This window comes from Geotrypetes seraphini, chromosome 4, assembly GCF_902459505.1.
Source record: "Geotrypetes seraphini chromosome 4, aGeoSer1.1, whole genome shotgun sequence".
Lineage (NCBI taxonomy): Eukaryota > Metazoa > Chordata > Amphibia > Gymnophiona > Dermophiidae > Geotrypetes > Geotrypetes seraphini.
The window spans coordinates 201,044,382-201,067,126 of record NC_047087.1 but is presented as its reverse complement, the minus strand read 5'-3'; the positions used below and the strand labels follow the sequence as shown (position 1 = coordinate 201,067,126).

The 22,745-nt window shown below is 41.1% G+C and overlaps 1 protein-coding gene across 6 annotated transcripts in view; it reads right to left on the bottom strand.

Annotated features, from left to right (window-relative positions):
* The window catches only part of SEC24C (SEC24 homolog C, COPII coat complex component), a 220,176-nt gene that overhangs the window by 137,143 nt on the left and 60,288 nt on the right, over positions 1–22,745 (bottom strand). For all 6 annotated transcript variants that reach the window (XM_033941868.1, XM_033941866.1, XM_033941871.1 and 3 more), the window contains 2 exons: positions 20,670–21,131; positions 4,161–4,318 (listed from right to left, as the gene is read on the bottom strand). In XM_033941868.1, coding sequence (XP_033797759.1) covers positions 4,161–4,318; positions 20,670–21,131 — 620 coding nt within the window. The remainder of the gene's footprint in view (positions 1–4,160; positions 4,319–20,669; positions 21,132–22,745) is intronic.

Below are 22,745 nucleotides of genomic sequence, written 5' to 3'. Positions count from 1 at the left end.
CACACAGCTTCGGGACGCCAAAATGTCCCGTTTTCAGGGACAGCGTCCCGAAGCTGTGTGCAGGGACAATGGGACAGGCGATCGCTTCCTGTCCCTCCCTGCCGCACAAACAAAAAGCCTCCCTTGGCCCACTGGTGTGCTGTTTTAGGCAGCAGCATCGTGTTCGTCGTTGTCGATACCCCCCCGGCACACCCGAAACCCCGCTGACCCTCCCACCGAAAGACGACCGACAAACCTCCCGGCTCCAGCAGCATTCGCAGCACTCTAAATACGCTGCTTCACGGCCTTTTACCGACCTGATTTCCTCTGCTGCGTTCCTGATGACATCATCAGTGATGCGGCAGAGGGAATCACAGGCAGTAGAAGGCCCCGAAGCAGCATGTTTAGAGTGCTACGGATGCTGCTGGAGCCGGGAGGTTTGTCGGTTGTCTCGCGGTGGGAGGGTCAAGTGGGAGGGTCAGTGGGGTCGGCTGCACGGCGGCGGTAGTGGGGGGGAGGGGAGATGGAAAGATGCTGCTCAAGGGTTCTACTGTACAGGGGGATGGGAGGGACGGAGGGATAGAAAAATGCTGGGTTATACTATACAAGGGGATGGGAGGGAGGTAGGCATGCAGGCTTCGGGGGGGGGACAAAGTCTGGAAGGTAGTGAGGAGGACATATGAAGGAGGCACTGAGTGCACTAAGGACATGGGAAGGAAGGAAGGAGGGAATAGAAAGGGACAATTGTTGGGCCTGAGTGCAGAAAGAAATGAAAGAAAGGATACACAGACAGAAGGAAATGCAACCAGAGAATCATGAAATCACCATACTGCAAAGGTAGGAAAAATGATTTTATTTTCAATTTAGTGATCAAAATGTGTCCTGAGAATTTATATCTGCTGTCTATATTTTGTACTATATTTGTCTATTTTTCTATAGTTACTGAGGTGACATTGCATATTTGAAAGTCATCTGCCTTGACATCTTTGAAACCCCCCAAATATAACATAGTAACATAGTAACATAGTAGATGACGGCAGATAAAGACCCGAATGGTCCATCCAGTCTGCCCAATCTGATTCAATTTAAATTATTATTTTTATTTTTTTTCTTCTTAGCTATTTCTGGGCGAGAATCCAAAGCTTTACCCGGTACTGTGCTTGGGTTCCAACTGCCGAAATCTCTGTTAAGACTTACTCCAGCCCATCTACACCCTCCCAGCCATTGAAGCCCTCCCCTGCCCATCCTCCTCCAAACAGCCATGCACAGACACAGACCGTACAAGTCCGCCCAGTAACTGGCCTAGTTCAATCTTTAATATTATTTTCTGATTCTAAATCTTCTGTGTTCATCCCACGCTTCTTTGAACTCAGTCTCAGTTTTACTCTCCACCACCTCTCTCAGGAGCGCATTCCAGGCATCCACCACCCTCTCTGTAAAGTAGAATTTCCTAACATTGCCCCTGAATCTACCACCCCTCAACCTCAAATTATGTCCTCTGGTTTTACCATTTTCCTTTCTCTGGAAAAGATTTTGTTCTACGTTAATACCCTTTAAGTATTTGAACGTCTGAATCATATCTCCCCTGTCTCTCCTTTCCTCTAGGGTATACATATTCAGGGCTTCCAATCTCTCCTCATACGTCTTCTGGCGCAAGCCTCCTATCATTTTCGTCGCCCTCCTCTGGACCGCCTCAAGTCTTCTTACGTCTTTCGCCAGATACGGTCTCCAAAACTGAACACAATACTCCAAGTGGGGCCTCACCAATGACCTGTACAGGGGCATCAACACCTTCTTCCTTCTACTGACTACGCCTCTCTTTATACAGCCCAGAATCCTTCTGGCAGCAGCCACTGCCTTGTCACACTGTTTTTTCGCCTTTAGATCTTCGGACACTATCACCCCAAGGTCCCTCTCCCCGTCCGTGCATATCAGCTTCTCTCCTCCCAGCATATACGGTTCCTTCCTATTATTAATCCCCAAATGCATTACTCTGCATTTCTTTGCATTGAATTTTAGTTGCCAGGCATTAGACCATTCCTCTAACTTTTGCAGATCCTTTTTCATATTTTCCACTCCCTCTTCGGTGTCTACTCTGTTACAAATCTTGGTATCATCTGCAAAAAGGCACACTTTTCCTTCTAACCCTTCAGCAATGTCACTTACATACATATTGAACAGGATTGGCCCCAGCACCGAACCCTGAGGGACTCCACTAGTCACCTTTCCTTCCTTCGAGTGACTTCCATTAACCACCACCCTCTGGCGTCTGTCCGACAGCCAGTTTCTGACCCAGTTCACCACTTTGGGTCCTAACTTCAGCCCTTCAAGTTTGTTCAACAGCCTCTTATGAGGAACTGTATCAAAGGCTTTGCTGAAATCCAAGTAAATTACATCTAGCATATGTCCTCGATCCAGCTCTCTGGTCACCCAATCAAAAAATTCAATCAGGTTCGTTTGGCACGATTTACCTTTTGTAAAGCCATGTTGCCTCGGATCCTGTAACCCATTAGATTCAAGGAAATACACTATCCTTTCTTTCAGCAACACTTCCATTATTTTTCCAACAACTGAGGTGAGGCTCACCGGCCTGTAGTTTTCTGCTTCATCCCTGTGACCACTTTTATGAATAGGGACCACATCCGCTCTCCTCCAATCCCCAGGAATCACTCCCGTCTCCAGAGATTTGTTGAACAAGTCTTTAATAGGACTCGCCAGAACCTCTCTGAGCTCCCTTAGTATCCTGGGATGGATCCCGTCTGGTCCCATCGCTTTGTCCACCTTCAGTTTTTCAAGTTGCTCATAAACACCCTCCTCCGTGAACGGCGCAGAATCTACTCCATTTTCTCGTGTAACTTTGCCAGACAATCTCGGTCCTTCTCCAGGATTTTCTTCTGTGAACACAGAACAGAAGTATTTGTTTAGCACATTTGCTTTCTCCTCATCACTCTCCACATATTTGTTCCCAGCATCTTTCAGCCTAGCAATTCCATTTTTTATCTTCCTCCTTTCACTAATATATCTGAAAAAATTTTTATCTCCCTTTTTTACATTTTTAGCCATTTGTTCTTCCGCCTGTGCCTTCGCCAAACGTATCTCTCTCTTGGCTTCTTTCAGTTTCACCCTGTAGTCCTTTCTGCTCTCCTCTTCTTGGGTTTTTTTTATATTTCATGAACGCCAACTCTTTCGCCTTTATTTTCTCAGCCACTAGGTTGGAGAACCATATCGGCTTCCTTTTTCTCTTGTTTTTATTGATTTTCTTCACATAAAGGTCCGTAGCCATTTTTATCGCTCCTTTCAGCTTAGACCACTGTCTTTCCACTTCTCTTATGTCCTCCCATCCTAAAAGCTCTTTCTTCAGGTACTTTCCCATTGCATTAAAGTCCGTACGTTTGAAATCTAGGACTTTAAGTATCGTGCGGCCGCTCTCCACTTTAGCCGTTATATCAAACCAAACCGTTTGATGATCGCTACTACCCAGGTGAGCACCCACTCGAACATTAGAGATACTCTCTCCATTTGTGAGGACCAGATCCAATATCGCTTTTTCCCTTGTGGGTTCCGTCAACATTTTCTCTGCTTATAGTGTACTTTGTAGTTTTTTCTAAATTTTATGGTTACCATTATGAATTAATAAGCTATTATGCGTACACAAAAACTGAATGGAAGAAATTGGGGGTGGGATTAGGGGCGGGGCTATGGTAGTATTGGAGTAGGGCTAGGGCGGGACTGACAATTAATAGTTGTCCCCTTTTGATTAAAAAATAAGTGGTTACATTATGGATACATCCAAAAAATAGGTTTATTGGCACTTGGATGACCTGACTTTTAGGTCGTCCAAGTGCCAACTTGGACGGGTTTTTAGAAGTGTTTAAGTTTCAATTATAAGCCCCTTACTATAAAACTGCTAGAATAGATGTTCAATAGATTTTATACAGAAGAAACAAGAAAAGCAACTTACATTTAAAGATTATTAATAGATAATCTACCGAGGCAGGAGAAACCCTATATAATATTAAAAAGAAGTATCTTTGGTGTCAATGTTGCAATTCATCCTTCTGAAATGTTATTTGTCAGATGAACTATAATATTAATTAAAGATAAAAATGATCAGTTTGTTTCTTTTGAAACTTTTCAAGTAAGAAAGATCAGGCCCTAATTTGGGTCAAGCAGCTACTTACAGGGCTTGGGATGGAATCGGGGTCAAGCCGTTTCTGCGCAGGCAGTGGAGGAGCTGGTGGTAGCTGACCAGTAGAGCTAGGCTGACTTCCATAATTAGGGGCTCCAGGGTATGCACCTGTATAGCCTGGCTGTGGACTCCTGAATTGTCCAAAGGATCCTATAAAACATAAACAATCATGAAACTATTTAAAGTAGCAACAAAAATAGAAATTAGGTTCTTACCTTGATAATATATTTTCTAGTAGATAGGAATGTATATGCTGAACCTTAGGGTACTCTGTCCATTCTTACGAGCATACTGCAGAAAGATGTCAATCACAGCATTTGAAACCTTTTCCTTTTCCCAGGAGTCTGCTGGCCCCTTCAGTTTGTTCCAAAGCTTGCACAAGTTCTAGAGTAAAAGTCAGGAGAAGGAGAGACAAGAGTAACTCGCCAAAACCAAGATTCTGATCTGCTCACATAATGTTACAACAGTCAATAAAGAAACTAATTTATAGATCAACAAACAGTGCCATTGAACAGTAAAGTACAACAAATAAAAGTAACAGCTTGAATATTAGTAGAGCTCAATTATCTTTTGAGATTCTATTTACAAAATGATTCTGAACCCATAATTCAACTGGCACAGAAGTCTTAGCTATGGAGAGGACCATTAAACAAACACAAGGCAAAAACAGGTGCATCAGAAATTATCGGGCAGAGGATTCAGCATACGATTCCTATCTACTGGAAAGGGTATTATCAAAGTAAGAACCTAATCTCTTTTTCCAGTGCAATAGGAATGGTATGTTGAGCCTTAGGGATATACCAAGTCCTGGGTGGAAGAGATAAGCCTGCTTTCAGTACTGAAGATCCAGAAGTGGAATCTTCTTGCGCTGCCACATCCACCCTATAGAATTTAGTGGAAGTATGTAGGAAAGGCCATGTCATAGATCTACATATCTCCTCTGGAGGTATCGCCCTCGATTCCACCCAAGAAGAGGCTTACTCTTCTAGTCAAATGTGCTTTCAGTGATAATGGCGGTTGTTTGTCATAGACAATATAAGTGGAGGAGATCGCTGTCCGAATCTACTGGGAAATGGTGGCCTTGGAGGCTGGTCTGCCTTGGGTTTACTCTTTGGTTAGGAAAAAGAGATGGTCTAATAGACGAAACTCATTAGTCACTTCCAGGTAATGCAAGAGAACTCTGAGAATGTACAGCAGCTTTAAAGCCATGTCTGTCTTCTTAGAACCCTTAGGTTGAAAGACTAGTAGCCTGACTTCATGGTTGATGTGAAATGCTAAAGCAACCAGGCAAAAAGGAAGGTATGGTACACAAGGTCACTCCAATTTCCATGATCCTCAGAAACAGTTCCCTGGATAACAAAGCTCGCAATTCTGAAATTCTTCTGGCTGAGAGAACCTTCCTCCAAAGGCACTCTGAATACCCTCTTTCACAATGTTGAGATACCAGGAAGAGAATGGATATCAGATCGGTGACCTCAGCCTCAGGGCTTCTTTGAAGAATCTAATAATGTCTGGGTGTGCTTCCAGAGAGACTCGCTTCTCTCAGCCTCTAAAGCAAGCCAGGCCTGCCATATGCACCTTAAGCCACTGCTAATCCCTTGTTCAGGTCCTCTTGAGGGACAGCCATTACCGATGATACAGGGGCTTTGTTGGGCTCCAGATCTTCTTATTGTAGCAGTGCTGAAAAGTAACCCATGCTTTGGCATGTGTCGAAAGAGTGGATGGTTTCCTGGCCTTCAGTAGGGTGGTAATGACCACCTCTGAATATCCTTTCTTGGCTAGCACCGCACGCTCAACAGCCATGCCATAAGACCAAAGTGACCCGAATCTTATAAAGCAGCTGGCCCCTGTGAGAGCAAGTCTGAATACATCTGGAGTTGGAGACATTTGTCCACTTGTAGGTGTACTAGATCTGCTTAGTAAAGGTGCCTGGGCCAATCTAGGACTGCAAGGATCACCTTCCCTGAGTGAGATGCTATGCAACAGACTACTCAGCCTATCCCCCCAGATGAACAGGCTGGTATCCATTTTCAGTGTGACTCACACTCTGTGCTAGAGTCTGTGGGTGGAGCCACCAGCTCATGTTGCTGCGGGCTGCCTCCGTCCAGGGTAGAGGGTAGAGAATGACACGGTGGATGTTACCCGCGGCTAGCCATAGGTAACCCGCCAAAACGGTGGAGGGGGGAAAAGTGCTCACCACAGGTATGGGGACAAGGCCATCCACCGTCCCATGGAGCGGTGAATGGCCTTGTCCCCGCAATTAAGGGAGAGAACGCGCGCGGTCACCAATCGCACATGGCCCCCTCCCTCCTTTCTACCTACCCACCCAAATCTATCTCCCTCCCTCACCCTTACCTTCACGGCGTGTTTTAAGGTTTCAGACTTGTTGAAAGCCGCCGGAGCATATGTGCAGTCATGTGCATGTGTGGGCAGAAGCTTCTCCTCTGACGCAACTTCCGTTTTTTTACCCGTGTCATTCTCTAGTGGAGAGGCCTATAGGAGTCTCTCTGGAGAGACCGAGACAATAGTGCATCCTGAACGAATATGCGACGTTGCCCAGAGCGCTACTTCTATGGCAGCTGCCTTCGAGCCCCAAACTCTAGTTAGTGCCACGCTATAGGCACTGGCTGCAACAGGAGATTAGTAATTTGCTCCCAAAGATTCTGTTTGCATGTTTCTGGTAGAAAAACTTGGTCATCCGCTGTGCTGAAGAGAACTCCCAGGTATTTCAAAGACTACGGGGCGGTGAGGGGGGGAGACAACTAATTGGCTCTTTGCACAACTACCGCCACTGCTTTCTTTCTCTTTTTGAGAGAGGGATCTGATAAGCCAGTCTTTAGATAAGGATTAACCAGTCAGTCCATCCTATGGAGATGAGCTGCTACCAACACCATCACTTTGATGAACGTCTGGGATGCCATTGCCACCCAAATGGTAGAGCTGAGTATTGATAGATTCTCCAACACCTGAAATCTCAGGAACTTTCTATGTGCTGAGAAAATTGGAACAAGGAGATAAGCCTCCATCAAATCCAGGGTGACCAGAAACTCTCCCGACTGGACCGCTGCAATGACAGATCTCACCATCTCCATCAGGAAACGCAGAACTTTCAGGACTGCATTGACATTTTTGAGATCCAGAATGGGCCTCTAGTCATATAAATCTTTCTTGGGCATGACAAAGTATACTGAATATCAACCTGAGCCTGAGTGTTCTTCTGGAACTGGTTCTATGCCTTGAATATCCAGCAATCTGTTTAATGTTGCCAACACTTGGACCACCTGATCTGGTCAGCCCACCGAAGAATCCACAAACCAGTTCAACAGAGGGTATGCAAACTCTATCTTATAACTTTCTCTGACAATATCCAAGACCTAAAGATCTGTCGATATGCTTTCCCAGGCCTCCAAAAAGTCTGAGAGGCAACTTTCAATTTTCTGAAGGGTGGCTAGAGGCCAGGCATCATTGTGGCTTCTTGGCTGCCGTTGTGGCCCAGGAACATGCATTTTAGATTTTCTGGCTTCTGGAATATCTGACTGGAATCTTGATAGGTTCTCCAAGACAAGCATCTTGAGGCTTACTGGTGAAAACATCGGGACTCGAAAGGAGCTCTGGTTCTGGCTGTCCGGTAAGGACTTAGGACAATGATCTTGCACATCGGCCATAAGATGATCCAGGCCTTTGCCAAAAAGCATTTGTCCCTTGAAATGGAGCCTGCTAAGCGTAGCATTGGAGGATGAATCGCCTGTCGATTGTCTGATCCATAGCATGCATCGGGCAGAGATGGAATACGCAGAGACTCTCGCCACAGTCAAGTTTATTTCAAGTTTCAAGTTTATTTATGGCTTGATATACCGACCATCACATGTATCTGGACGGTTTACAATATTAAAAATTAGAAAAATATAATAAAATTTTAGATTTAGGTAAAATAAAATAAGAGGAGGGTAAAACTAAAACTATTACAAATTAAGACTTATTAGAAACGAAAGGTACTAGGGCAGGGGTAGGCAATTCCGGTCCTCAAGAGCCGGAGCCAGGTCAGGTTTTCAGGATATCCACAATAAATATGCATGAGATAGATTTACATCTCAAGGAGGCAGTGCATGCAAATCCATCTCATATATATTCATTGTGGATATTCTGAAAACCTGACCTGGCTCCTGCTCTCGAGGACTGGAATTGCCTACACCTGTACTCGGGGATAGGGAAGTTTTAATTACAATGATAAATAAAAATAAAAAGGAGGAGTAGAGGGATAGGGAGTAACAAGAGGGAGACGGGGATGTCACTTCTTAAAAGCTGGGTTTTTTGTTTTTTTTTAAAGTCCACACCTGCCAGCACGAGCCGAGGTAATGGCTCACACACTATCATGTCCAGGGTTCGCAATCGTGAATGGCAAGTGCGTGCTACAAAAGAAGTAGCTGATGCCGCTTTAACTCCTAGAGACAGGCCTCAAACTGTCTCCAGAGGACCATATCCACTCTGTGGTCCTGTGTATCCTTTAGCACAACTCCTCCCTCACTGGGTAAAAACATGCTTCTAGTCACCTGTGCCACCAGGAAGTCTACCTTTGGTATAGCAAACATTTGCTGGAACTCTTTATCCATAGGATACTGACTTAAGGGAGCTTTCAGGGACCTCCCAGGGCTCTGCAACCAGGAGTTTCATGTCTGGGTTGAGATCGGATCCTGCTCAAAATAGAACATTGAGATAGCTGAGGTGGATCAATTTTGAGCTCACAAAGAGACTTAGTAATCAGGTTTGGCAGGACTGAAGACTTGAACAGCTGCTGTATGGATGCAACTGAACTGCTGAACCAAAAAAAGCTGATAACTGCCAGGCCAAAAAATGTTATTTCTAGCATATCAGCTCAAAAATAGCAGTTCTCCATTTGTCATATAGGTCAGACCATAAGAAGTCAGATGCAGGGAACTATTCAAAATGAAAAAAAAATCTTTGAAAAGGCTGCTTCCACTTCTATACCTTTAATTTTTCTGCCTTGAAAGCAAATATAAATGATTTTTTTTAATTTACAAATTTTATCATCCATCAAAAACAACTTGAATAAAGCAGCATAGGTTATAGACAAATACACATTAAACAAGCTGATAAAAAAAGGGGATCTTAATCCCAAACCAGTAATCTAATCAAATGCATTAGTGTGGCAGATTTACCTTAACAGCTCCACATACCAATGCTCGAAGTATGGGAAACAAGGTTCTCGATCTAGAGGATGTGATGGAAGAGAGTTGAATTTAGTGGCGATCAGAGACGTAGTTCACAGAGAACCATGAACCATGACTGGGATATAGTTATGCCGGGCTATAATCTGTTCAGGAAAGACTGGGTAGGAAGAAAATGAGGGGGAGTAGTGTTATATGTTAAAGACCATAATAAACCACACAATTGCAGGATCTGCAGGGTAAGAAAGAGGCACTGTGGGTCAATCTGGAAAGAGGGAATGGAAAATGTATTTACATTGGTGTGATATACAGGACTCCTTCTCAGTTAGAAGAAGTGGACAGAGATTTAACAGTAAACATTCAGAACATAGCTGTAAAAGGGGAAGTATTAATAATAGCCACTTTGGTTCTCAAAAGTAGTAGCTGAAATGGTAAGGAAAAAGAGGTTAGTTTTCATAAACTACAAAAGATCGCAGAAAGAGGAAGACAGGCTAAAAATATCTAGAAAAATTAAGAAAAGCTTGGAGCACGCAAAATGGTCGCATAGCAACAGAGCTCCCTGAACTCAGACAACTAAAGGAAAGAAAACAGCTGCTAAGAATCACTCACCTGCGTTATAAAAACAAAAAATAACTTCTGAAATGGCTACCACAAGGCAAGGCAAATCGGAGAAGCCGTGCACTTCCGGTGTATCGGCAAAAAGATCTAAAGTGACTCCGGTGTCGCCATTGAGTGTCCCGATCCCGTTGGAAACAGAGGAATTCTCAGATAAAGCAGATATAATGGCAGAGCTATTTAAAATTAAATTAATGCTGACAGACAACGCTGGCAAAATTTCTGAGGTAAAGGAGGAGGTGCTGGGTCTGAGGCAGGAGATCCAGACTGACAGGCAGAGGATGTCTGTGGTTGAGGAGAGAATTGAACTGCTGGAAACTGTCACACAAAAGTGTGACAGTGAAAGACAAAATGTAGAAAGCTTGAAAAACCAGCTGATAGATTTGGAGAATCGGGGGAAAAGGAAGAACATCAGAGTGCTTGGACTGGCTGAAAATCTTGAAGGGGGAGACACTGTACAGTTTTTAGAGAACTTACTACCTAAACTGTTACAGTTAAACTCCAAGTGGCCGTTGGAAATAGAACGGGCACATAGAATCCCTTCAAAAAAACCAGTGAATCAGAATGGCCCCAGACCCTTGATTTTTAAAGTTTTGAGATACCAGCAAGCTTTAGAAATCCTGAAAGTAGCAAAAGCGAACAAAAATTTAAATTATAAAGGGTCTAAATTGTTATTGGTTCCAGACTTTGCAAAACATACTGCAAACATCAGAAAGCAGTTTCTTATGCTGAGGCAGCAGTTGAAAGAAAAAGGTTACATGTACGGCTTGTACTATCCATCTACAATGCGAATATCTACTGGAAAAAAGTCCTGGTATTTTCAAGACCCTGCAAAACTTAAAGAATTTCTATCACAAGAGGAACCGATGTCTACATAAAGGAAAATTGATTAAAGGAAAAAGAGAAAATGGAGAAGACTCATTTTGAAGAGAAGAAAAGAGGGGGAAAAAAAAAAAAGAAGTGGATTGATACTGGTCCAAGTTATTTTTACTGCATTTTATTGCAGATGAAGAGCTTTTGACTAATTTTTTAATATTGTGAATTTACTGATACATTTTTAATTTAACAAGAAATTAATTATCTATGAGAGATATTATAAATATAATATATATATTTACCTAACTACTAATTACTAACCATCCTGAATAACAATAATTGATTAATATGAGGAAATAAATATAGGATATTACATATTTCAAAAGGGATTATTAATAAAATAGGAAATAATTTTAGACTTTTATTAATAAATATGAAAATATATATTTTATTCAAATATTTATTTATATTGAATATAGGGAATTGGGGTTTTAAAGAAGAGATAATTACTAAGGAGATAAAGATTTTTAAGATACTATTATTTATATGAATAACTTATATGAATGAAAATTTATTTGAATAGTTATATTTGAATTCATTATAGATAATTTTATGTTATTTGCTACAATGAAATATTAATATTAATGATAATAATTATTAATTGAATGATTGAATATGTATGGATAGAAATAATGAAATATTAAATATGTGGGGGAAAAAAGAATAGCTGAATTTTTGAGAGATATTAATTCAATATGGAGGGATATTAGTTATCTGGGGGAGGGGGTTTAGGGTCTGCTATACCAATGTGTGTTCCAGATCAGACAATGATTATGGGGGGGAGGGGAGGGAGCATAGAGAGAGGGATGGGGGTTCACAGTAATAATATATTGATGAGGATTGAAAATGGGATAAATGTAAAATTTGAATTTTTCTTTTATAATCTTATTTTAGGGGGGGGGAAAGGGATGGGGGAATTGGATAAATGAATTATATTTACTTAATGTACTGAGGTCTGGTCATCTTTTTTATTTTAGAAATATTTGCCAAAATTTAATTATAAAATAGATGGATATAAAAATTTATTCTATTAACGTCAATGGTTTAAATCATCCTATTAAGAGAAAGAAAGTACTAACGTTCCTTAAAAAGCAAAATGCGGACATATATTTTATTCAAGAGTCGCACCTTTCTGATATTGAATCTAAAAAGTTATCTGGGGGTTGGATTTCTAAATGCTTCTTTGCACCTGCAATGGTGAAAAAACCTGGGGTTGCTGTCCTGATAAATAGGAAGTGCAATGCTGATTTCAAATTAATAAACTATGATCCTTTAGGAAGATGGGTGCATATCAAAATGGTTCTGGGAAATACAACCCTGGATTTATTAAATTTATATGCTCCTAATTCGAATCAAATGGAGTTTTTCAAACAAGTTCAACAATTACTGTTACCACTGGCTGCTTCTAATTTAATTGTCAACAACAACACACTCCTAATTTGCCAAACAAATCCTAAAGTAGAAAAAACAAGGAAGGCAACCAAGTCACATCAAGGTCTGTGAGGGGGAAGCTCAAAGTGCCTAACTTGGCTCACAACTTGCAAACCAAATATAGTGTAATATGTCAAAGAACATGTCACATTATAAGATGTTATAGGGCACTCTCAGTGTGAACCCTCAGTGATAGGAGCACAGCTCCGACACTTCACTTCTGGGCCAAGGCCATAAGCCTCCACCCGCACACCATCATCGAGCGCCCTGTGTGTGCAGAAATCAAACCAATCAACAATCAAAGTGAGTAAATGAAACTCAACACAAGCAACCTGAGCGACCCCCACACAAACCCTGCCAGCCAAACCCCCTCAAAAAACTCACACAAAATCACAAACAAAGTCAAAAACCATACCAAAAAGTGAAAAACATGTCCAAAAGAAACAATACTTATCCAAAACTGTCACACAAACGGAAAAACCGCGCCAGGAGAGGTTCAACCGCGCTGGTTTCGGGAGGAGCCCTTCTTCAGGAACCTGGCCTCCAACAGAACACAAGCAGAGAGGAAGGCTGGAGGGCGGGGTGCCCGGGAGGGAGAGCACACCGGCTAAAACAGATCCACAGGTGACATCATACACGAACCAACCAATCATACAGTGCCAGCACTCAACACAATCAGCACCACAGAAAAGAGAAGGAGAAGAGGGAGGGAAAAGGGGAGGGAAAAAGAAACACCCACCAATAGGAGCACCGCAATCAAAAGGAGTCCCCCCCCACCCACCCCCCACACACACGCAAGCACACCACACACTGCATCCAAAATCCACTATCCAAAGGGAGCCAAAAACCCTATTAAACAATGGTATTCCATTCCACACTTTCGTTAAGGCCATTCGGCTGAACAGATTGTAATTGAAAAATCCAATATTGTTCCCTGATATTCAGGTGAGCCTGTCGATCCCCCCTAAAGTCCCAAGGGACTTGCTCAAGCACGAACCAGGATAGGTCAGTAAAACAGTGACCAAAGTCAGCACAGTGGGGTACCAGAGGGGCAGACTGAGATCCAGTACGGATCCGGCTTCTATGTTCTTGCAGTCTGACCCTGACACTTCTGCTGGTCCATCCCACATAGCACAAACCACACGGGCAGATAATCACATAAACTACCCATTTAGAATCACACGAAGTTTGCGCTCTGAGGTGGTAAGTGCGTTGGGTCCGGGGATGTTGCCAGGTAGAAATTGACAAAGATGAATGACACATGTCACAATGTCCACATGGTTGATGTCTGCCCCCACTGTGGGCCCGACTGTGGGCCCGACTGTGTGACATGTTCTTTGACATATTACACTATATTTGGTTTGCAAGTTGTGAGCCAAGTTAGGCACTTTGAGCTTCCCCCTCACAGACCTTGATGTGACTTGGTTGCCTTCCTTGTTTTTTCTAATTTAATTGTAGCAGGGGATTTCAATGCTGTAATGGATCCAATTTTGGATAAGAGACCAAGTAGAATTATGAAATCGTTAGGTTTAGATAATTTGGTTCAATCTTGTAATTTAGTTGATATATAGCGTATTCTTCATTTTAATGATCAGGAATTCTCTTTTTGTTCTCAGGTCCATAAATCTTTCTCACGAATTGATTATATATTCGTGTCTAATAATATAGCGCAGTGAGTGATGAATGCAGTTATTGATCCCATTATAATTTCAGACCATGCTGGTGTGTGGATTGACTTTAAGAATAATGATATAGTACATTTCGATCCAATATGGAGATTTGATAATGCTTTACTTGCGGACTCGAACTTTCTGGAAGATTTTAAATTAAAGATGAATGAATTTTTTCAAATAAATTATTCGGACAATATTAATGCTGAGATTTTGTGGGACGCATTTAAAGCAACAATAAGAGGAAATATTATTTCATATTCAGCATTTATCAAAAAACAACTTAAAAAACAATATGTTGATCTGGAAAACCAAATTAAAGTATTAGAAAATAAATTAATTAAGAACTGGGAACATAATACATTACAAAGTTTATTAAAAATAAAAGCGAAATATAATGAGATTTCTTCTCAATTTGTGAGGAAAGATATCTTCTATAAGCAAGTTCAGTACTATGGTAATTCAAACAAAGCTGGAAGATTATTAGCTAATTTTCTTAAAGCAAAAAAAAGGAAATCTAAGATTATTGCAATTAAAGATACACAAGGCAACACACACACTAACACCAAAGATATTTTAATACAATTTCTTGATTTTTATAAAGATTTATATTCTTCTGAATCTTATGAAAATAAAGAACAAGAGGGATTAAATTTCTTAAACTCATTTATTGGACCAAATGTTCCGGATCATATAAAACGAAGTTTAGAAGATCCTATATCTTTAAAAGAAATAGAATCTGCATTGAAGTCTCTTAGAGTTGGATCCGCTCCGGGTGGTGATGGATATACTGTTGAATTCTATAAAACATTTCAAAATATCATCTTACCATATTTATTAAATTTGTATCAATATCAAATAAATAATGGGAATATATCAGGTACTATGGCTGATTCGGTAATTATTGTCTTACCAAAACCAAACAAGGATCCTACCTTGGTTTCAAACTACAGGCCTATCTCTTTATTAAATGTAGATGGTAAGTTGATTGCTAAAGTATTAGCAATAAGATTGGCAAAAGCTCTTCCTTTTATTATTGATGTACACCAAACAGGATTTATTGCTAAAAGACACTCATCAAACAATACTAGATTAGCATTCCACTCTTTAAATTTAGTGAAAAATATGAATGATCCAGCTTTTATGCTATCTTTAGATGCAGAAAAAGCATTTGATAGAGTGGAATGGAGTTATATGTATCAAGCTCTGGAATGGTTTGGAATAGGCCCCGGTTTTATTAAAATGATTCAGACATTGTATAGCTCTCCTGGTGCAAGATTATATATATTAATAACAATTTATCAGATAGATTTAACTTGCGTAGGGGAGTTAGACAAGGATGTCCTTTGTCCCCCTTACTTTTTGATATTGTTTTAGAACCCTTATTAATTGCAATTAATCAAACTAAGGAGATAAAGGGAATCCCATTTTCTTACTGGGAATTTAAACTTTCTGCATATGCAGATGATATATTATTATATTTAAGAGAACTGGGGAATACTGTTCCAAGTTTACTTAATCTTCTAGAGAAATTTGGGAAATTTTCTGGATATAAAATTAATTGGAGTAATTCGGAAATTCTTCCAATTAATGTTCACTGTACCAAAGGATTATTTGATTCATATTCATTTATTTGGAAAGAAGAAGGATTAAAATATTTAGGTATTATTATCAAAAATACAATTGAAGATACAATTGAAGATACGTAAAAGAAAATGAAAAACTTTTATTAAAAAAAATAACAGAAATGTGTGAGCAATGGAATCCTTTACATCTTTCTTGGTGGGGAAGAGTCCAAACAATTAAAATGATGATATTGCCTGTGGTTTGTTATCAAATGAGTATGATACCAATATTTTTTCAGGGGTCATTTTATAAAAAGTTAAACAATATTCTTACAAAATTTGTTTGGTTTGGGAAAAGACCCAGAATTGCTTTAGTATCTTTACAAAGACCAATTGTGGAGGGAGGGGTAAATTTTCCAAATTTTTATAGGTACCATCAAGCCTATATTCTAAGACAGGGTATGTATTGGATCCTCCCAGATCTCATGGAGAATGTACCAGATTGGCTATATCTAGAATGGCGGCTCCTGTTCCCACTACATCCAGAACATCTAATTAGTATAAACATGCAAAGAAGATATAAGGATAACAGAATTTTATTGGATACTTGGAAAACGTTAAGATATGTTAGTAATCTATCACCAGAACCAATTGCTAAATCATTAAATCAATCAATTTGGGTAAACTCCAGGATCAAGATTGGCGGATATAAAATCGTCTGGAAACAATGGATAACTGCAGGTATACGAACATTGAATGATGTTATTTCAGAAGGAGCAATGCTTAGTTTTTCACAATTGCAACATAAATTTGGATTAAATAAAACACAATATTTTAAATGGTTGCAATTGAAGCAAGCTATTCAGGCAGGGTTCCCTGAATGGAAAGCTCTTAATACTCAATATAGTCTGCAGGTTCTATGTTTCCAGGCGGATTTTTTGGGTCACCAAGCCGCAAAATGGTATAAATTGTTAAATGGATTTTTAAACAAAAAAAAAGAAAACTGGACTTAGGGATATTTGGAGTATTGAGATTGGTCAGACAATTTCTGAATCTCAATGGCCACGATTTTGGTCCTGGAGATTAAGATCTACAAAGTCAGCATCTATGAGTCAAACTTGGTTGTTTTTGTTACATAGAACTTTATGGACCCCTACGCGTTTACAAAAAATAGATAGTACTAGATCTAATAGATGCTGGCATTGCAGAGTAGAAGTCGGGACATTAGATCACTTAATTTTTTTTTGTCCCTGTATAAATGCATTTTGGAAACTAATTTGGCCCCAAATTAATGAATTACTAGAAAATCATGTAGGACTCTCATATGATACTATACTATTTGGTACAGCAATGAGAACTCAGAGTCCGATTTCAGCAAACAATAACAAACTATTATTAATATTGACAGGGGTCACCATGCAACAAATAACTCAAAATTGGAAGGACTACACCAAATTAAATTTTACATTTTGGTGGAATTCAGTCTGTCATATATACAAAATGGAAAAAACAATAGCATTACAACAGGGAAATATTCATAATTTTAAGAAAATTTGGGAACCATTGACTCGATATTCCAATGATCAGGTTTCATAGCACATTAGTAATGGATATATTAGATTGGGGAAGGGTGGGAATGTATATTATATGGATTTAAGAAATGAAGAAAGGGGAGGGTTATATTTTATGTGATAAGATGAATTACTTGTAATCACAATTTTTCATGTATTAATTGAAGTTTATGTAAAATTAAATTATTGTAAGAATGAAAAATTTATAAATAAAATATAAAAAAAAAAAAAAAAAGAAAAGCTACTCGAATAGTCAGGAAAGCGAAGATACAAATGGAAGAAAAAATAGCCGACTGTAAAACGGGGGTCAAGACATATTTTTGGTATATTAGTGGGAAGAAGTGTGAAAGTGGCATTGTGGAACTTAAAGGGGAAGGGGAGAAATATGTAGAAGCTGATAAAGAAAAGGCTGAATTCCTTAACAAATATTTGTTCTGTGTTCACAGCTGAAGCGCTGGTAGCAGGACTGCAGAAGACAAACACAAATAGTAACAGAAGTGTGGTAGACCCTGATTGATTTTCTGAGGATTATGTTTGTGAGGAGCTAGCTAAACTAAAGGTAGACAAAGCAGTGGGTCCAGATGATATACTTCAGAATGTACCGAAGGAACTTGGAGAAGTTCTGATGGCTCCGCTGGCTGACCTTTTCAATGCTTCACTAGAATCAGGAGTGGTACTGGAGGATTAGAGAAGGGTGGATGTGATTCCTCTCCACAAAAGTGGAAGTAAGGAAGAAATAGGGAACTACAGGCCAGTAAGTTGGACTTCTGTAGTAAGTAAATTAGTGGAAATGCTTTTAAAACAGAGAATAGTCAAATCTCTGGAATCCAGTAGATTATAGTAGTGTTTCTCAACATTTTCAAGCCAAGTGCCCCCCTAAGTCTAACAAATATCAACTAAGTACCCCCACCCAAGCTCCACCCTAGACCTGCCCGAGCACTAGAGGCAGGTCTTATCAGACAAAACTGATCAATTTCTTTGACTAGGTGACCAGAGAATTAGATAGAGGGAGTGTGCAAGATATGGTGTATTTAGATTTTAGTAAAGCCTTTGATAGTATTCCTTACAGGTGTCTAAAAAAATAAATAAATAAATTGGGGGCCCTTGGGATAGGCCCCAAAGTGACAGACTGGTTCAAGAACTGGTTGAGTAGATGGTGACAGAAGGTAGTGGTCAATGGAGATCTATCTGAGGAAAGGGATGTTACCAGTGGTGTACTTCAAGGTTCAGTTCTTGGGCCTATACCTTTTAACATTTTTGTAAGCAATATTGCTAAAGGTCTGTCAAGTAAGATTTGCCTCTTTGTTGATGATACCAAAATCTGCAATAGGGTAGACATCCCTGGTGGTGTGAATAACATGAGGACGAACATAAGAACATAAGCAATGCCTCTGCTGGGTCAGACCTAAGGTCCATCGTGCCCAGCAGTCCGCTCACGCGGCGGCCCAACAGGTCCAGGACCTGTGTAGTAATCCTCTAACTATACCCCTCTATCTCTTTTTCCAGTAGGAAATTGTCCAATCCTTTCTTGAACCCCAGTACCGTGCTCTGCCCTATTACGCCCTCTGGAAGCACATTCCAGGTGTCCACCACACGCTGGGTAAAGAAAAACTTCCTAGCATTCGTTTTGAATCTATCCCCTTTCAACTTTTCCGAATGCCCTCTTGTTCTTTTATGTTCTGAAAGTTTGAAAAATCTGTCCCTCTCTACTCTCTCTATGCCCTTCATGATCTTGTAGGTCTTTAACATGTCTCCTCTGAGTCTCCGCTTTTCCAGGGAGAAGAGCCCTAGTCTCTCCAATCTTTAAGTGTACGAAAGGTTTTCCATGCCCTTAATCATTCTTGTCGCCCTCCTCTGGACCCTTTCAAGTATTGCCATATCCTTCTTAAGGTACAGTGACCAATACTGGACACAGTACTCCAGGTGCAGGCGCACCATTGCCCTATACAACGGCAGGATGACTTCTTTCGTTCTGGTCGTAATACCCTTCTTAATAATACCCAACATTCTGTTTGCCTTCTTCGAGGCTGCTGCGCATTGTGCCGTTGGCTTCATTGTTGTGTCCACCAGCACACCCAAATCTCTTTCAAGGTTACTTCCCATTAATACTAACCTCCCCATTTGGTAGCTGAACATCGGGTTCTTTTTCCCTATATGCATGACCTTGCATTTCCCTACATTGAAGTTCATCTGCCATTTATTCGCCCACTCCTCCAGTTTGTTTAGGTCCCTTTGTAGGTCCTCACACTCTTCCACAGTTATAACCCTGCTACAGAGTTTAGTGTCATCCGCAAATTTTATAACTTCACACTTCGTCCCCGTTTCCAGGTCCTTAATAAATACATTGAACAGCAGCGGTCCGAGTACCGACCCCTGTGGAACGCCGCTCGTGACCCTCCTCCAGCCCGAGTAGTGACCCTTCACTCCAACCCTCTGCCTTCTGCCTGCCAACCAGTGTTTGACTCATCTGTGTACGTCCTCTTCCACCCCGTGGTTCTACAGCTTCCTAAGTAGCCGCTCATGGGGTACCTTGTGACACTTGAAAAATGATCTGACATTTGGCAGCTAAGATTTAAAGCTAAGAATACCAGAATACCAGGGAACAGTACAGTTTGGGGGGTGAAGAACTTTTGTGCATAAAAGAGGAGCTGGATTTGGGAGTGGTAGTATGTTACAATCTTAAGGTGGCCAAACAAATCAAAAAGGTGATGGCAAAAGCTAGAAGGATGTTATGATGTACAGGGAGAGGTACGGCCATTGGGAAAAAGGAGGTATTGATGCCCTTGTATAACACTCTGGTGAGACCTTATTTAGAATATTGTGTATAATTCTGGAGACCGAACCTTCAAAAAGATATAAACAGGATGAAGTTGGTCCAGAAGAAGGCTACTAAATGGTCAGTGGTCTTCATCAAAAGGCATATGGGGACAGACTTAAAGAGCTCAATGTGCATACTTTAGAGGAAAGGCGGGAGAGGGGAGAAAGGATAGAGACATTTAAATACCTACATGGCATAAATGTGAATGAGGCGAGCCTCTCTCTTTTTAAAGGAAGCTCTAGAATGTGAGGCCAAAGGATGAAGTTAAAGGTGATAGGCTCAGGAATAATTTAAGAAAATACTTTTTTACAGAAAGGGTGGTAGATGAATGGAAAAGGCTCCCAGTAGAGATTGGGGGAGACAAAAACTGTGTCTGAATTCAAGAAAGCTTGGGATGTGGTATCTCTTAAGAAAAGGAGGAGATAGTGGATGCTGTGGATGGGCAGACTGGATGTCCATTTGGCCTTTATCTGCCATCATATTTCTAAGTTTCTAAGATTTATTAAAAGCTTTCTCTTTCCCAAATAACACACTGCATAAATTATGCATACACAGTTTAAAAATACAACTCTTAGCTGTTTTAAATATCTGTTCCAATCTTCTCCTGGTTCTGTACTGCAAATGATTTTAATTTTTTCCATTGCTTTTTTTTTCTGAACATTAGTGCTACTACATGGCCTGTACAACTCATTTCTAAAACTCAGACTGGAGTACTGATCTTTATTTCAAAACAACATAAATAAAAAAAAGGACTCGTAAAATAGCTCACCATTCTGCTGCAGGGGTTGTCCAGGCTGGCCCAGCTGCATGGGAGGTGGTGGACCTGAAGAGCCAGGAGGAAACCCTGCAATGATTGGCTGAGCAGGTGATGGAGACACATGGTTAGGTTGGGAAACTAAGGGTCCAGAAAGGGCCTGCCCAGGCAATGGTGGTCCCTGCATTGTGGTTGACTGAGGAGCTCCAGAAGGAGGGGGAAAATGACTTGCTGGATATCCCTCTGAAGATGGAGGTGCAGAAAAAGTGGAGGACTGTGAAGTAGGAAGGTGGTGAGCAGTTGGTGGACCAGATAAAGTAGGCCGAGTTGTGCTGAGATTCTGTGGCATGCTAGTAGCAGATATACCCTGGTGTACATTAACTGAAGGGGGGCCCTGGTTTGCTGAGAAGGGTGTGTATGGAGCTGAGCCTGTAGTACTGTACATGCCTGGCGCTGAAGGCAAAGATGTGGTAGAACCTGCAAAAGAAAAAAAATATATACTTGTATTAAAAGTAAAAAATAATAAACACAAATGAAAAGCATTTTGCTCTTTAAACTCAGAGCATTTATAGCAGATTATAGCTTCAAATGCCAGAGCAGCAACTACAGATTAGGTTCTTATCTTGGTAATCTGGGCTCTGTTAGGATACACAGGAGTCCATAATTGAGCTGTTGATTCCCATTTCCCACAAACTGCAGAAGGATATCCCTTTAAGAGCATAAGAACTCCTCTCCTCCTGCAGTGGAGCACAGCACCCTCCTCAGTTGGTACAAAAAGCACAGTTACTTACCATAACAGGTGCTATCCAGGGACAGCAGGCAGCTATTCTCACATGTGGGTGATGTCATCCGACGGAGCCCCTATGCGGACGCCTCACAAGCAGACTTACTTGAAGAAACTAGAAGTTTCGAGTCGTCCGCACCGCACATGCGCAAGTGCCTTCCCACCCAGTGCACCGGGCGTGTCTCAGTTCAGATAGCTAGCAGAGAAGCCAACCAGGGGAGGTGGGTGGGTTGTGAGAATAGCTGCCTGCTGTCCCTGGATAACACCTGTTACGGTAAGTAACTGTGCTTTATCCCAGGACAAGCAGGCAGGTATTCTCACATGTGGGTGACCTCCAAGCTAACCAGAATGGGATGGTGGAGTGTTGGCAACTTAGGAGAATAAATTTTGTAATACTGTTTGGCCAAACTGTCCATCCCGTCTGGAGAAAGTATCCAGACAATAGTGAGAAGTGAGGGTATGAACCGAGGACCAAGTAGCAGCCTTGCAAATTTCCTCAATAGGTGTAGATCTGAGGAAAGCTACAGAAGCTGCCATTGCCCGGACTTTATGGGCTGTGACTTTACTGTGAAGGGGTAATCCAGCCTGGGCATTGCAGAATGAGATACAAGCCGCCATCCAGTTGGAGATGGTACGCTTAGAGATAGGATGTCCCAACTTGTTTGGATCGAAGGAGACAAAAAGTTGAGGAGCAGTTCTTTGTGGTTTGGTGCACTCTAAGTAGAAGGCCAAAGCACGTTTACAGTTCAGAGTATGAAGAGCAGATTCTCCAGGGTGAGAATGAGGCTTTGGAAAAAACACTGGAAGTACGATGGATTGGTTGAGATGAAATTCTGAGACCACTTTAGGCAGAAATTTCAGGTGAATACGAAGAATCACCTTATCATGATGGAACACAGTGAAAGGTGGGTCAGTAACTAAAGCTTGCAGTTCGCTAACACGTCAAGCAGAAGTGAGAGCAATGAGAAACACCACTTTCCAAGTGAGATACTTCAGATGAGCCTTATCAATAGGTTCAAATGGAGGCTTCATGAGTTGAGAAAGGACAACATTGAGGTCCCAAACCACAGGAGGCAGTTTAAGAGGAGGTTTGACATTGAAAAGTCCTTTCATGAATCTGGAAACCACCGGATGAGCAGATAGGGGTTTCCCTTCAACAGGCTGATGGAAAGCCGCAATTGCACTGAGATGGACTCGGATAGATGTTGACTTGAGGCCAGAATTGGATAAGTGCAACAGGTAGTCCAAAAGATAAGGAAGAATGCTGAGGCTCCTTATGATGAGAAAAACACCATGTAGAAAATCTA